General features: G+C 50.4%; 1 protein-coding gene across 3 annotated transcripts in view; it reads right to left on the bottom strand.

The window, feature by feature from the left end:
- Window positions 1-17,500, bottom strand: part of LOC124011396 (vascular endothelial growth factor receptor 3-like) — a 220,323-nt gene that overhangs the window by 24,859 nt on the left and 177,964 nt on the right. For all 3 annotated transcript variants that reach the window (XM_046324723.1, XM_046324722.1, XM_046324724.1), the window contains exons 16-18: window positions 9,041-9,172; window positions 1,848-1,954; window positions 598-733 (exon numbers count right to left, since the gene is read on the bottom strand). In XM_046324723.1, coding sequence (XP_046180679.1) covers window positions 598-733; window positions 1,848-1,954; window positions 9,041-9,172 — 375 coding nt within the window. The remainder of the gene's footprint in view (window positions 1-597; window positions 734-1,847; window positions 1,955-9,040; window positions 9,173-17,500) is intronic.

The raw sequence follows: 17,500 nt of genomic DNA, 5'->3' as shown, positions 1-17,500 counted from the left end.
TAACATTCATTAGTTTGGTTGATTATTTTGATAACTCACTCACTCTTCAGTTAGTTTATTCTTTCTTTCTTTCTTTCTTTCTTTCTTTCTTTCTTTCTTTCTTTCTTTCTTTCTTTCTTTCTTTCTTTCTCCCTCCCCCTCCCTCCCTCCCTCCCTCCCTCCCTCCCTCCCTCCCTCCCTCCCTCCCTCCCCCTCCCTCCCTCCCCCTCCCTCCCTCCCTCTATACCTCCATCCATATCTATCTATCTATCTATCTATCTATCTATCTATCTATCTATCTATCTATCTATCTATCTATCTATCTATCTATCTATCTATCTATCTATCTATCCCTCGCTCCCTGCTGGGGTGGCAGGTACCCTAGTGGTTAGAGCGTTGGGCCAGTAACCGAAAGGTTGCTGGATCGAATCCCAGAGTTGACAAAGTAAAAATCTGTCGTTCCGCCCCTGAGCAAGGTAGTTAACCCACTGTTCCCTGGGCGCTGAAGCCGTGGATGTCAATTAAGGCAGCCCCCCCCCCCCCCCCACCTCTCTGATTCAAAGGGGGTGGGTTAAAAATATCCCCCTGTATCTATCCCTCCATCCCTCCTCTTCTTACCTAGTCGTAGTTTGTCCACAGATATCTCCCACTGGGAGGAGTCGTACGAGAGGTATTCAAACTGCTCATCCAGAGGAACCTCCCCGGGGTCCATTATGATGGACAGATAGCCTGTCTTTATGTCTGCTGGGTTCACCTGGAGAGAGAGAGAGAAGAGGCTCAGTGAAACATGGCCACATTGATGTTGAACATCTCTGTTAGCCATACGTGTTGAACCAAACATCTCTGTTAGCCATACGTGTTGAACCAAACATCTGTTAGCCATACGTGTTGAACCAAACATCTGTTAGCCATACGTGTTGAACCAAACATCTGTTAGCCATACGTGTTGAACCAAACATCTGTTAGCCATACATGTTGAACCAAACATCTGTTAGCCATACGTGTTGAACCAAACATCTCTGTTAGCCATATGTGTTGAATCAAACATCTCTGTTAGCCATACGTGTTGAACCAAACATCTGTTAGCCATACGTGTTGAACCAAACATCTCTGTTAGCCATACGTGTTGAACCAAACATCTGTTAGCCATACGTGTTGAACCAAACATCTCTGTTAGCCATACGTGTTGAACCAAACATCTCTGTTAGCCATACGTGTTGAACCAAACATCTGTTAGCCATACATGTTGAACCAAACATCTGTTAGCCATACGTGTTGAACCAAACATCTGTTAGCCATACGTGTTGAACCAAATATCTGTTAGCCATACGTGTTGAACCAAACATCTCTGTTAGCCATACATGTTGAACCAAACATCTGTTAGCCATACGTGTTGAACCAAACATCTGTTAGCCATACGTGTTGAACCAAATATCTGTTAGCCATACGTGTTGAACCAAACATCTGTTAGCCATATGTGTTGAACCAAACATCTCTGTTAGCCATACGTGTTGAACCAAACATCTGTTAGCCATACGTGTTGAACCAAACATCTGTTAGCCATACGTGTTGAACCAAACATCTGTTAGCCATACGTGTTGAACCAAACATCTGTTAGCCATACGTGTTGAACCAAACATCTGTTAGCCATACGTGTTGAACCAAACATCTCTGTTAGATCGTAGACATACTGACTTTGATATTTCACATAGAGACTTGGGGTATTTGCACCTTGCCTCCTTTCGCCATGTGACTAAAGTGCTGAGGGGAATGTTACAGAGTTCACAGTCATTCTGATTGGAGGAGATCCATGAACTCTTAGAACAGAGAGAGCCTATAGGGAGTTCACAGGGTGTGTGTGTTCTGACCCGTTTGACGTTGCAGAAGATGAGGATGAGTAGAGCACAGAAGAACACAGCGAAGACGCCTGTCCCAATCAGAATCACGATCTCCACGTTAGCCCTGTCACTGGAACCTGGGATAAACAACAACAACATTAGCCCTGTCACTGGAACCTGGGATAAACAACAACAACATTAGCCCTGTCACTGGAACCTGGGATAAACAACAACAACATTAGCCCTGTCACTGGAACCTGGGATAAACAACAACAACATTAGCCCTGTCACTGGAACCTGGGATAAACAACAACAACATTAGCCCTGTCACTGGAACCTGGTGAGATAAACAACAACAACATTAGCCCTGTCACTGGAACCTGGGATAAACAACAACAACATCAGCCCTGTCACTGGAACCTGGGATAAACAACAACAACATTAGCCCTGTCACTGGAACCTGGAATAAACAACAACAACATTAGCCCTGTCACTGGAACCTGGTGAGATAAACAACAACAACATTAGCCCTGTCACTGGAACCTGGAATAAACAACAACAACATTAGCCCTGTCACTGGAACCTGGGATAAACAACAACAACATTAGCCCTGTCACTGGAACCTGGTGAGATAAACAACAACAACATCAGCCCTGTCACTGGAACCTGGTGAGATAAACAACAACAACATTAGCCCTGTCACTGGAACCTGGGAGATAAACAACAACAACATTAGCCCTGTCAATGGAACCTGGGAGAAAACAACAACAACATTAGCCCTGTCACTGGAACCTGGTGAGATAAATGGAACCTGGAGGGATGAATGGAAACTAGAGGGAAGAATGGAACCTAGATGGATGAATGGAACCTGGAGGGATGAATGGAACCTGGAGGGATGAATGGAACCTAGAGGGATGAATGGAACCTAGATGGATGAATGGAACCTGGAGGGATGAATGGAACCTGGAGGGATGAATGGAACCTGGAGGGATGAATGGAACCTGGAGGGATGAATGAAACGTGGAGGGATGAATGGAACCTAGAGGGATGAATGGAACCTAGAGGGGGGATGAGTGGAACCTGGAGGGATGAATGGAACCTGGAGGGACGAATGGAACCTGGAGGGACGAATGGAACCTGGAGGGATGAATGGAACCTGGAGGGATGAATGGAACCTGGAGGGATGAATGGAACCTGGAGAGATGAATGGAACCTGGAGGGATGAATGGAACCTGGAAGGATGAATGGAACCTGGAGAGATGAGAGGGGATGGAACCTGGAGGGATGAATGGAACCTGGAGGGATGAATGGAACCTGGAGAGATGAGAGGGGATGCTATAACCAGTTAAATATCAATTTAGTTAATTATTTATCACCAGCTATCCCACTGAATAATAACCTGAATCCTGTATCACCAGCTATCCCACTGAATAATAACCTGAATCCTGTATCACCAGCTATCCCACTGAATAATAACCTGAATCCTGTATCACCAGCTATCCCACTGAATAATAACCTGAATCCTGTATCACCAGCTATCCCACTGAATAATAACCTGAATCCTGTATCACCAGCTATCCCACTGAATAATAACCTGAATCCTGTATCACCAGCTATCCCACTGAATAATAACCTGAATCCTGTATCACCAGCTATCCCACTGAATAATAACCTGAATCCTGTATCACCAGCTATCCCACTGAATAATAACCTGAATCCTGTATCACCAGCTATCCCACTTAGAGTGTAGAGGTGGCAGGTAGCCTAGTGGTTAGAGTGTAGTGGTGGCAGCTAGCCTAGTGGTTAGAGTGTAGAGGTGGCAGGTAGCCTAGTGGTTAGAGTGTAGAGGTGGTAGGGTAGCCTAGTGGTTAGAGTGTAGAGGTGGCAGGTAGCCTAGTGGTTAGAGTGTAGTGGGGGCAGGGTAGCCTAGTGGTTAGAGTGTAGATGTGGCAGGTAGCCTAGTGATTAGAGTGTAGAGATGGCAGGTAGCCAAGTGGTTAGAGTGTTGGACTAGTAACCGGAAGGTTGCAAGATTGAATCCCTGAGCTGACAAGGTACAAATCTGTCGTTCTGCCCCTGAACAGGCAGTTAACCCACTGTTCCTAGACCAGTTAACCCACTGTTCCTAGACCAGTTAACCCACTGTTCCTAGGCCAGTTAACCCACTGTTCCTAGACCAGTTAACCCACTGTTCCTAGGCCAGTTAACCCACTCTTCCTAGACCCAGTTAACCCACTGTTCCTAGACCAGTTAACCCACTGTTCCTAGACCAGTTAACCCACTGTTCCTAGACCAGTTAACCCACTGTTCCTAGACCAGTTAACCCACTGTTCCTGGACCAGTTAACCCACTGTTCCTAGACCAGTTAACCCACTGTTCCTAGGCCGCCATTGAAAATAAGAGTTTGTTCTTAACTGTCTTGCCTTTAATAAGTTAATTAGGGACGTGGTCCCGTGGTGGGAACATCAATCAGCGGAAATGTTCAAGAGCGCCACCTATAGAGGTTGATAAAACTCAAACTTTCATTAAAATGGACATACAATGTACTGAATTAAAGCTACACTCGTTGTGAAGTCGAAGACCGGAGGGAATCGGTTCCCTTGATTCGGTTAGACCAAGAATCAAAGCTGAATCAAATGACAAGACTCTAGACAACGTGTGGAAGCTATAGGCACTGCAACCTCGGCCTCATTTAATTCGGTTCACTTTGAACAATTCCTTTAAGTCGCGCATGGATATTTATTTCCATTTTCAGTGATCAGATTTTCATGCACTTTTCGATGAAACGCACGTTCTGTTATAGTCACAGCCGTGATTTAACCAGTCTGAGTGTTTTCTATCCACACGTACTAATCACATGCATATACTATATTCCTGGCATGAATAGCAGGGCGCTGAAATGTTGCGCGATTTTTAACAAAAAGCTGCGAAAAGCTGCTTAAATTCTCGACTTCCCTAACAGGTTAAATCATTTAGCACTGTGTATCTGATATCTAATATCTGTTCTCAATGACATTAAAAATTTCGCTGGACCTGGTATACCATCTATACCATCTGGACCTGCTATACCATCTATACCATCTATACCATCTGGACCTGCTATAACATCTACACCATCTGGACCTGCTATACCATCTATACCATCTATACCATCTGGACCTGCTATAACATCTACACCATCTGGACCTGCTATACGATCCATACCATCTATACCATCTGGACCTGCTATACCATCTGGACCATCTATACCATCTGGACCATCTATACCATCTATACCATCTATACCATCTGGACCTGCTATACCAGCTATACCATCTAGACCTGCTATACCATCTATACCAACTATACCATCTGGACCTGCTATACCATCTGTACCATCTGGACCATCTATACCATCTATACCATCTGGACCATCTGGACCTGCTATACCATCTATACCATCTGGACCTGCTATACCATCTATACCATCTATACCATCTGGACCTGCTATACCATCTATACCATCTATACCATCTGGACCTGCTCTACCATCTGGACCTGCTATACCATCTATACCATCTGGACCTGCTATACCATCTATACCATCTGGACCTGCTATATCATCTATACCATCTATACCATCTGGACCATCTAGACCATCTATACCATCTATACCATCTGGACCTGCTATACCATCTGGACCATCTGGACCTGCTATACCATCTGGACCTTATATACCATCTGGATCTGCTATACCATCTGGACCTTCTATACCATCTGGACCATCTATACCATCTGGACCATCTATACCATCTGGACCATCTATACCACCTGGACCTGCTATACCATCTATACCATCTGGACCTGATATACCATCTGGACCTTATATACCATCTGGACCATCTATACCATCTGGACCTTATATACCATCTGGACCTGCTCTACCATCTGGACCTGCTATACCATCTATACCATCTATACCATCTGGACCTGCTATACCATCTGGACCTACTATACCATCTATACCATCTGGACCTGCTATACCATCCAGACCATCTATACCATCTGGACCTGCTATACCATCTGGACCTGCTATACCATCTATACCATCCAGACCATCTATACCATCTCAACCTGCTATACCATCTATACCATACAGACCATCCAGACCATCAAGACCATCTATACCATCCGGACCATCTACACCATCTGGACCATCTATACCATCTGGACCATCTATACCATCTGGACCTGCTATACCATCCAGACCATCTGGACCATCCAGACCATCTATACCATCTATACCATCTATACCATCCCAGACCATCCAGACCATCTGGACCATCTATACCATCTATACCATCTATACCATCTACACCATCTGGACCTGCTATACCATCCATACCATCTATACCATCTGGACCTGCTATACCATCTGGACCATCTATACCATCTATACCATCTGGACCATCTATACCATCTATACATCTATACCATCTGGACCTGCTATACCATCTATACCATCTAGACCTGCTATACCATCTATACCATCTGGACCTGCTATACCAGCTATACCATCTAGACCTGCTACATCTATACCATCTGGACCTGCTATACCATCTATACCATCTGGACCATCTATACCATCTATACCATCTAGACCATCTGGACCTGCTATACCATCTATACCATCTGGACCTGCTATACCATCTATACCATCTGGACCTGCTATACCATCTATACCATCTATACCATCTGGACCTGCTATACCATCTATACCATCTGGACCTGCTCCACCATCTGGACCTGCTATACCATCTGGACCTGCTATACCATCTATACCATCTGGACCTGCTATACCATCTATACCATCTGGACCATCTAGACCATCTATACCATCTATACCATCTGGACCTGCTATACCATATATACCATCTATACCATCTGGACCTGCTATACCATCTATACCATCTGGACCTGCTATACCATCTATACCATCTGGACCTGCTATACCATCTATACCATCTGGACCTGCTATACCATCTATACCATCTGGACCTGCTATACCATCTATACCATCTATACCATCTGGACCTGCTATACCATCTATACCATCTGGACCATCTATACCATCTATACCATCTGGACCATCTATACCATCTTACCATCTGGACCTGCTATACCATCTATACCATCTAGACCTGCTATACCATCTATACCATCTATACCATCTGGACCTGCTATACCAGCTATACCATCTAGACCTGCTATACCATCTATACCATCTATACCATCTGGACCTGCTATACCATCTATACCATCTGGACCATCTATACCATCTATACCATCTAGACCATCTGGACCTGCTATACCATCTATACCATCTGGACCGGCTATACCATCTATACCATCTGGACCTGCTATACCATCTATACCATCTATACCATCTATACCATCTGGACCTGCTATACCATCTATACCATCTATACCTGCTCTACCATCTTGACCTGCTATAACATCTATACCATCTGGACCTGCTATACCATCTATACCATCTGGACCATCTAGACCATCTATACCATCTATACCATCTATACCATCTATACCATCCAGACCATCTGGACCTGCTATACCATCTATACCATCTGGACCATCTATACCATCTATACCATCTGGACCATCTATACCATCTATACCATCTGGACCATCTATACCATCTATACCATCTGGACCATCTAGACCATCTATACCATCTATACCATCTGGACCATCTATACCATCTATACCATCTATACCATCTATACCATCCAGACCATCTATACCATCTATACCATCTATACCATCCAGACCATCTGGACCTGCTATACCATCCAGACCATCTGATTAACTTTGATTTAGCTGTTTTAAGAAACAGGAGCATAGAAGAAGATTAGAGAGGAAAATATAAGGACGCTGTTGTTGGAGACAGTGGAAGGTGTGGACGCAGTCGTGTGTGTATGAAGGCTGTGTGTGTGTGTCTGAAGGCTGTGTGTGTGTGTCTGAAGGCTGTGTGTGTGTGTCTGTATGTGTGTATGTGTGTGTGTGTGTGTCTGAAGGCTGTGTGTGTGTGTGTATGTCTGTATGTGTGTGTGTCTGAAGGCTGTGTGTGTGTGTGTCTGTATGTGTGTGTGTGAAGGCTGTGTGTGTGTGTCTGTATGTGTGTGTGTGAAGGCTGTGTGTGTGTGTGTGTCTGAAGGCTGTGTGTGTGTGTGTGTGTGTGTGTGTGTGTGTGTGTGTGTGTGTGTGTGTGTGTGTGTGTGTGTGTGTGTGTGTGTGTGTGTGTGTGTGTGTGTGAAGGCTGTGTGTGTGTGTCTGAAGGCTGTGTGTGTGTGTCTGTATGTGTGTGTGTGAAGGCTGTGTGTGTGTGTGTGTCTGAAGGCTGTGTGTGTGTGTGTGTGTGTGTGTCTGAAGGCTGTGTGTGTGTGTCTGAAGGCTGTGTGTGTGTGTCTGTATGTGTGTGTGTGAAGGCTGTGTGTGTGTGTGTGTCTGAAGGCTGTGTGTGTGTGTGTGTGTGTGTGTGTGTGTGTGTGTGTGTGTGTGTGTGTGTGTCTGAAGGGTGTGTGTGTGTCTGAAGGCTGTGTGTGTGTTTCTGTATGTGTGTGTGTGAAGGCTGGGTGTGTGTGTGTCTGAAGGCTGTGTGTGTGTGTGTGTGTGTGTGTGTGTGTGTGTGTGTGTGTGTGTGTGTGTGTGTGTGTGTGTGTGTGTGTGTGTGTGTGTGTGTGTGTGTGTGTGTGTGTGTGTGTCTGAAGGGTGTGTGTGTGTGTGTGTCTGAAGGGTGTGTGTGTGTGTTTGTGTGTGTGTATGTGTGTGTGTCTGAAGGCTGTGTGTGTGTGTGAAGGCTGTGTGTGTGTGTGTGTGTGTGTGTGTGTGTGTGTGTGTGTGTGTGTGTGTGTGTGTGTGTGTGTGTGTGTGTGTGTGTGTGTGTGTGTGTGTGTGTGTGTGTGTGAAAGGCTGTGTGTGTGTGTGTGTGTGTGTGTGTGTGTGTGAAGGGTGTGTGTGTGTCTGAAGGCTGTGTGTGTGTGTCTGTATGTGTGTGTGTGAAGGCTGGGTGTGTGTGTGTGTCTGAAGGCTGTGTGTGTGTGTGTGTGTGTGTGTGTGTGTCTGAAGGGTGTGTGTGTGTGTGTGTCTGAAGGGTGTGTGTGTGTGTTTGTATGTGTGTGTGTCTGAAGGCTGTGTGTGTGTGTGTGTGTGTGTTCCCGTCTCACCCAGCACTGTGACGGCAGCGGAGGAGTGTGCGCAGCCCCTCTGATTACAGGCGGTGCAGGTGTAGAGACCGGCGTCCTCTTCTCTGACTCGCTGGATACTCAAAGTCCTGTTGGCGTCCTGTAGCTGCAGTCCTACACACACACACACACACACACACACACACACACACACACACACACACACACACACACACACACACACACACACACACACACACACACACACACACACACACACACACACACACACACACACACACACACACACACACACACACACACACACACACACACACACACACTCATGTGATTGACAGGGCTGCTTGAGTGTCTGTTCCCAGAAGGAAGAGAGGAAGAGGAAAGAGGGAGAAAGGACACATGGAGATTAGGAGACACAGGGAGACACAGGGAGAGAGAGGGAGACACAGGGAGAGAGAGGGAGACACAGGGAGAGAGAGGGAGACACAGGGAGAGAGAGGGAGACACAGGGAGAGAGAGGGAGACACAGGGAGAGAGGGAGAGAGAGGGAGACACAGGGAGAGAGGGAGACACAGGGAGAGAGAGGGAGACACAGGGAGAGAGAGGGAGAGAGAGGGAGACACAGGGAGAGAGGGAGACACAGGGAGAGAGAGGGAGACACAGGGAGAGAGAGGGAGACACAGGGAGAGAGGGAGACACAGGGAGAGAGAGGGAGAGAGAGGGAGACACAGGGAGAGAGGGAGACACAGGGAGAGAGAGGGAGACACAGGGAGAGAGAGGGAGACACAGGGAGAGAGAGGGAGACACAGGGAGAGAGAGGGACAGAGACACAGGGAGAGAGGGAGACACAGAGAGAGAGAGAGACACAGGGAGAGAGAGGGAGACACAGGGAGAGAGAGGAGAGAGAGGAGACACAGGGAGAGAGGGAGACACAGGGAGAGAGAGGGAGAGGGAGACACAGGGAGAGAGAGGGAGACACACAGGGAGAGAGAGGGAGATTAGGAGACACAGGGAGAGAGAGGGAGAGAGAGGGAGACACAGGGAGAGAGAGGGAGACACAGGGAGAGAGAGGGAGACACAGGGAGAGACACCACTCTGAGGGAGACACAGGGAGAGAGAAGACACAGGGAGAGAGAGGGAGACACAGGGAGATAGAGGGAGATTAGGAGACACAGGGAGAGAGAGGGAGACACAGGGAGATAGAGGGAGATTAGGAGACACAGGGAGAGAGAGGGAGACACAGGGAGATTAGGAGACACAGGGAGAGAGAGGGAGACACAGGGAGATTAGGAGACACAGGGAGAGAGAGGGAGACACAGGGAGAGAGTGAGACACAGGGAGAGAGAGGGAGACACAGGGAGAGAGAGGGAGACACAGGGAGAGAGAGGGAGACACAGGGAGAGAGAGGGAGAGAGAGGGAGACACAGGGAGAGAGGGAGACACAGGGAGAGAGAGAGAGACACAGGGAGAGAGAGAGAGACACAGGGAGAGAGAGGGAGACACAGGGAGAGAGAGGGAGAGAGAGGGAGACACAGGGAGAGAGGGAGACACAGGGAGAGAGAGGGAGAGAGAGGGAGACACAGGGAGAGAGGGAGACACAGGGAGAGAGAGGGAGAGAGAGGGAGACACAGGGAGAGAGGGAGACACAGGGAGAGAGAGGGAGATTAGGAGACACAGGGAGAGAGAGGGAGAGAGAGGGAGACACAGGGAGAGAGAGGGAGACACAGGGAGAGAGAGGGAGACACAGGGAGAGAGGGAGAGAGAGGGAGACACAGGGAGAGAGGGAGACACAGGGAGAGAGAGGGAGACACAGGGAGAGAGAGGGAGACACAGGGAGAGAGAGGGAGAGAGAGGGAGACACAGGGAGAGAGGGAGACACAGGGAGAGAGAGGGAGAGAGAGGGAGACACAGGGAGAGAGGGAGACACAGGGAGAGAGAGGGAGAGAGAGGGAGACACAGGGAGAGAGGGAGACACAGGGAGAGAGAGGGAGATTAGGAGACACAGGGAGAGAGAGGGAGAGAGAGGGAGACACAGGGAGAGAGAGGGAGACACAGGGAGATAGAGGGAGATTAGGAGACACAGGGAGAGAGAGGGAGACACAGGGAGATAGAGGGAGATTAGGAGACACAGGGAGAGAGAGGGAGACACAGGGAGATAGAGGGAGATTAGGAGACACAGGGAGAGAGAGGGAGACACAGGGAGATAGAGGGAGATTAGGAGACACAGGGAGAGAGAGGGAGACACAGGGAGATTAGGAGACACAGGGAGAGAGAGGGAGACACAGGGAGATTAGGAGACACAGGGAGAGAGAGGGAGACACAGGGAGAGAGGGAGACACAGGGAGAGAGAGGGAGAGAGAGGGAGACACAGGGAGAGAGGGAGACACAGGGAGAGAGAGGGAGAGAGAGGGAGACACAGGGAGAGAGGGAGACACAGGGAGAGAGAGGGAGACACAGGGAGAGAGAGGGAGAGAGAGGGAGACACAGGGAGAGAGGGAGACACAGGGAGAGAGAGAGAGAGAGGGAGACACAGGGAGAGAGGAGACACAGGGAGAGAGAGGGAGAGACAGGGAGACACAGGGAGAGAGGGAGACACAGGGAGAGAGAGGGAGATTAGAGACACAGGGAGACACAGGGAGAGAGAGGAGACACAGGGAGAGAGAGGGAGACACAGGGAGATAGAGGGAGATTAGGAGACACAGGGAGAGAGAGGGAGACACAGGGAGATAGAGGGAGATTAGGAGACACAGGGAGAGAGAGGGAGACACAGGGAGATAGAGGGAGATTAGGAGACACAGGGAGAGAGAGGAGACACAGGGAGATAGAGGGAGATTAGGAGACACAGGGAGAGAGAGGGAGACACAGGGATTAGGAGACACAGGGAGAGAGAGGGAGACACAGGGAGATAGAGGGAGATTAGGAGACACAGGGAGAGAGAGGGAGACACAGGGAGATAGAGGGAGATTAGGAGACACAGGGAGAGAGAGGGAGACACAGGAGATTAGGAGACACAGGGAGAGAGAGGGAGACACAGGGAGATAGAGGGAGATTAGGAGACACAGGGAGAGAGAGGGAGACACAGGGAGATTAGGAGACACAGGGAGAGAGAGGGAGACACAGGGAGATTAGGAGACACAGGGAGAGAGAGGGAGACACAGGGAGAGAGGGAGACACAGGGAGAGACACAGGGAGAGAGGGAGACACAGGGAGAGAGAGAGAGAGAGAGGGAGACACAGGGAGAGAGGGAGACACAGGGAGATAGAGGGAGACACAGGGAGATAGAGGGAGATTAGGAGACACAGGGAGAGAGAGGGAGACACAGGGAGATTAGGAGACACAGGGAGATAGAGGGAGACACAGGGAGAGAGAGGGAGACACAGGGAGATTAGGAGACACAGGGAGATAGAGGGAGACACAGGGAGATAGAGGGAGACACAGGGAGAGAGAGGGAGACACAGGGAGATTAGGAGACACAGGGAGAGAGAGGGAGACACAGGGAGATAGAGGGAGACACAGGGAGAGAGAGGGAGACACAGGGAGATTAGGAGACACAGGCAGAGAGAGGGAGACACAGGGAGATTAGGAGACACAGGGAGAGAGAGGGAGACACAGGAGATTAGGAGACACAGGGAGAGAGAGGGAGACACAGGGAGATTAGGAGACACAGGGAGAGAGAGGGAGACACAGGGAGATTAGGAGACACAGGGAGAGAGAGGGAGACACAGGGAGATTAGGAGACACAGGGAGAGAGAGGGAGACACAGGGAGATTAGGAGACACAGGGAGATTAGGAGACACAGGGAGATTAGGAGACACAGGGAGAGAGAGGGAGACACAGGGAGATTAGGAGACACAGGGAGATTAGGAGACACAGGGAGATTAGGAGACACAGGGAGAGAGAGGGAGACACAGGGAGATTAGGAGACAAAGGGAGAGAGAGGGAGACACAGGGAGATTAGGAGACACAGGGAGATTAGGAGACACAGGGAGAGAGAGGGAGACACAGGGAGATTAGGAGACACAGGGAGATTAGGAGACACAGGGAGATTAGGAGACACAGGGAGATTAGGAGACACAGGGAGATTAGGAGACACAGGGAGAGAGAGAGACACAGGGAGATTAGGAGACACAGGGAGATTAGGAGACACAGATTAGGAGACACAGGGAGAGAGGAGACACAGGGAGATTAGGAGACACAGGGAGATTAGGAGACACAGGGAGATTAGGAGACACAGGGAGAGAGAGGGAGACACAGGGAGATTAGGAGACACAGGGAGAGAGAGGGAGACACAGGGAGATTAGGAGACACAGGGAGATTAGGAGACACAGGGAGATAGAGGGAGAGAGGGAGACACAGGGAGATAGAGGGAGAGAGGGAGACACAGGGAGATAGAGGGAGACACAGGGAGACCCCAGGGAGATTAGGAGACACAGGGAGACCCCAGGGAGATTAGGAGACACAGGGAGACCCCAGGGAGATTAGGAGACACAGGGAGACCCCATGGAGATTAGGAGACACAGGGAGATAGAGGGAGAGAGGGAGACACAGGAAGACCCCAGGGAGATTAGGAGACACAGGGAGATAGAGGGAGAGAGGGAGACACAGGGAGACCCCAGGGAGATTAGGAGACACAGGGAGAGAGAGGGAGAGAGGGAGACACAGGAAGACCCCAGGGAGATTAGGAGACACAGGAAGACCCCAGGGAGATTAGGAGACACAGGGAGAGAGAGGGAGAGAGGGAGACACAGGAAGACCCCAGGGAGATTAGGAGACACAGGGAGAGAGAGGGAGAGAGGGAGACACAGGAAGACCCCAGGGAGATTAGGAGACACAGGGAGAGAGAGGGAGACACAGGGAGACACAGGGAGAGAGAGGGAGACACAGGGAGACACAGGGAGAGAGAGGGAGACACAGGGAGACACAGGGAGAGAGAGGGACACACAGGGAGAGAGAGGGGGACACTGGGAGAGAGAGGGAGAGAGAGGGAGACACAGGGAGAGAGGGAGACACAGGGAGAGAGAGGGAGATTAGGAGACACAGGGAGAGAGAGGGAGAGAGAGGGAGACACAGGGAGAGAGAGGGAGACACAGGGAGATAGAGGGAGATTAGGAGACACAGGGAGAGAGAGGGAGACACAGGGAGATAGAGGGAGATTAGGAGACACAGGGAGAGAGAGGGAGACACAGGGAGATAGAGGGAGATTAGGAGACACAGGGAGAGAGAGGGAGACACAGGGAGATAGAGGGAGATTAGGAGACACAGGGAGAGAGAGGGAGACACAGGGAGATTAGGAGACACAGGGAGAGAGAGGGAGACACAGGGAGATAGAGGGAGATTAGGAGACACAGGGAGAGAGAGGGAGACACAGGGAGATAGAGGGAGATTAGGAGACACAGGGAGAGAGAGGGAGACACAGGGAGATTAGGAGACACAGGGAGAGAGAGGGAGACACAGGGAGATAGAGGGAGATTAGGAGACACAGGGAGAGAGAGGGAGACACAGGGAGATTAGGAGACACAGGGAGAGAGAGGGAGACACAGGGAGATAGAGGGAGATTAGGAGACACAGGGAGAGAGAGGGAGACACAGGGAGATTAGGAGACACAGGGAGATAGAGGGAGACACAGGGAGAGAGAGGGAGACACAGGGAGATTAGGAGACACAGGGAGATAGAGGGAGACACAGGGAGATAGAGGGAGACACAGGGAGAGAGAGGGAGACACAGGGAGAGAGAGGGAGACACAGGGAGAGAGAGGGAGACACAGGGAGATTAGGAGACACAGGGAGAGAGAGGGAGACACAGGGAGATTAGGAGACACAGGGAGAGAGAGGGAGACACAGGGAGATTAGGAGACACAGGGAGACAGAGGGAGACACAGGGAGATTAGGAGACACAGGGAGAGAGAGGGAGACACAGGGAGATTAGGAGACACAGGGAGAGAGAGGGAGACACAGGGAGATTAGGAGACACAGGGAGAGAGAGGGAGACACAGGGAGATTAGGAGACACAGGGAGATTAGGAGACACAGGGAGAGAGAGAGACACAGGGAGATTAGGAGACACAGGGAGATTAGGAGACACAGGGAGATTAGGAGACACAGGGAGATTAGGAGACACAGGGAGAGAGAGGGAGACACAGGGAGATTAGGAGACACAGGGAGAGAGAGGGAGACACAGGGAGATTAGGAGACACAGGGAGATTAGGAGACACAGGGAGAGAGAGGGAGACACAGGGAGATTAGGAGACACAGGGAGATTAGGAGACACAGGGAGATTAGGAGACACAGGGAGAGAGAGGGAGACACAGGGAGATTAGGAGACACAGGGAGAGAGAGAGACACAGGATTAGGAGACACAGGGAGATTAGGAGACACAGGGAGATAGAGGGAGAGAGGGAGACACAGGGAGATAGAGGGAGAGAGGGAGACACAGGGAGATAGAGGGAGACACAGGGAGACCCCAGGGAGATTAGGAGACACAGGGAGACCCCAGGGAGATTAGGAGACACAGGGAGACCCCAGGGAGATTAGGAGACACAGGGAGACCCCATGAGATTAGGAGACACAGGGAGATAGAGGGAGAGAGGGAGACACAGGAAGACCCCAGGGAGATTAGGAGACACAGGGAGATAGAGGGAGAGAGGGAGACACAGGGAGACCCCAGGGAGATTAGGAGACACAGGGAGAGAGAGGGAGAGAGGGAGACACAGGAAGACCCCAGGGAGATTAGGAGACACAGGAAGACCCCAGGGAGATTAGGAGACACAGGGAGAGAGAGGGAGAGGGAGACACAGGAAGACCCCAGGAGATTAGGAGACACAGGGAGAGAGAGGGAGAGAGGGAGACACAGGAAGACCCCAGGGAGATTAGGAGACACAGGGAGAGAGAGGGAGACAGGGAGACACAGGGAGAGAGAGGGAGACACAGGGAGACACAGGGAGAGAGAGGGAGACACAGGAGACACAGGGAGAGAGAGGGACACACAGGAGAGAGAGGGGGACACTGGGAGAGAGAGGGAGAGAGAGACACAGGGAGAGAGGGAGACACAGGGAGAGAGAGGGAGATTAGGAGACACAGGGAGAGAGAGGGAGAGGGAGACACAGGGAGAGAGAGGGAGACACAGGGAGATAGAGGGAGATTAGGAGACACAGGGAGAGAGAGGGAGACACAGGGAGATAGAGGGAGATTAGGAGCACAGGGAGAGAGAGAGGAGACACAGGGAGATAGAGGGAGATTAGGAGACACAGGGAGAGAGAGGGAGACACAGGGAGATAGAGGAGATTAGGAGACACAGGGAGAGAGAGGGAGACACAGGGAGATTAGGAGACACAGGGAGAGAGAGGGACACACAGGGAGATAGAGGGAGATTAGGAGACACAGGGAGAGAGAGGGAGACACAGGGAGATAGAGGGAGATTAGGAGACACAGGGAGAGAGAGGGAGACACAGGGAGATTAGGAGACACAGGGAGAGAGAGGGAGACACAGGGAGATAGAGGGAGATTAGGAGACACAGGGAGAGAGAGGAGAGACAGGGAGATTAGGAGACACAGGGAGAGAGAGGGGGAGATAGAGGGAGATTAGGAGACACAGGGAGAGAGAGGGAGACACAGGGAGATTAGGAGACACAGGGAGATAGAGGGAGACACAGGGAGAGAGAGGGAGACACAGGGAGATTAGGAGACACAGGGAGATAGAGGGAGACACAGGGAGATAGAGGGAGACACAGGGAGAGAGAGGGAGACACAGGGAGATTAGGAGACACAGGGAGAGAGAGGAGACACAGGGAGATAGGGGAGACACAGGGAGAGAGAGGGAGACACAGGGAGATTAGGAGACACAGGGAGAGAGAGGAGACACAGGGAGATTAGGAGACACAGGGAGAGAGAGGGAGACACAGGGAGATTAGGAGACACAGGGAGACAGAGGGAGACACAGGGAGATTAGGAGACACAGGGAGAGAGAGGAGACACAGGGAGATTAGGAGACACAGGGAGAGAGAGGGAGACACAGGGAGATTAGGAGACACAGGGAGAGAGAGGGAGACACAGGGAGATTAGGAGACACAGGGAGATTAGGAGACACAGGGAGAGAGAGGGAGACACAGGGAGATTAGGAGACACAGGGAGATTAGGAGACACAGGGAGATTAGGAGACACAGGGAGATTAGGAGACACAGGGAGAGAGAGGGAGACACAGGGAGATTAGGAGACACAGGGAGAGAGAGGAGACACAGGGAGATTAGGAGACACAGGGAGATTAGGAGACACAGGGAGAGAGAGGGAGACACAGGGAGATTAGGAGACACAGGGAGATTAGGAGACACAGGGAGATTAGGAGACACAGGGAGATTAGGAGACACAGGGAGATTAGGAGACACAGGGAGAGAGAGGGAGACACAGGGAGATTAGGAGACACAGGGAGATTAGGAGACACAGGGAGAGAGAGGGAGACACAGGGAGATTAGGAGACACAGGGAGATTAG

The sequence above is a fragment of the Oncorhynchus gorbuscha genome, linkage group LG23 (genome assembly GCF_021184085.1).
Source record: "Oncorhynchus gorbuscha isolate QuinsamMale2020 ecotype Even-year linkage group LG23, OgorEven_v1.0, whole genome shotgun sequence".
In the NCBI taxonomy this organism is placed as follows: domain Eukaryota; kingdom Metazoa; phylum Chordata; class Actinopteri; order Salmoniformes; family Salmonidae; genus Oncorhynchus; species Oncorhynchus gorbuscha.
The sequence above is the reverse complement of the archived record's forward strand: the minus strand, read 5'-3'. Positions and strand labels throughout refer to the sequence as shown.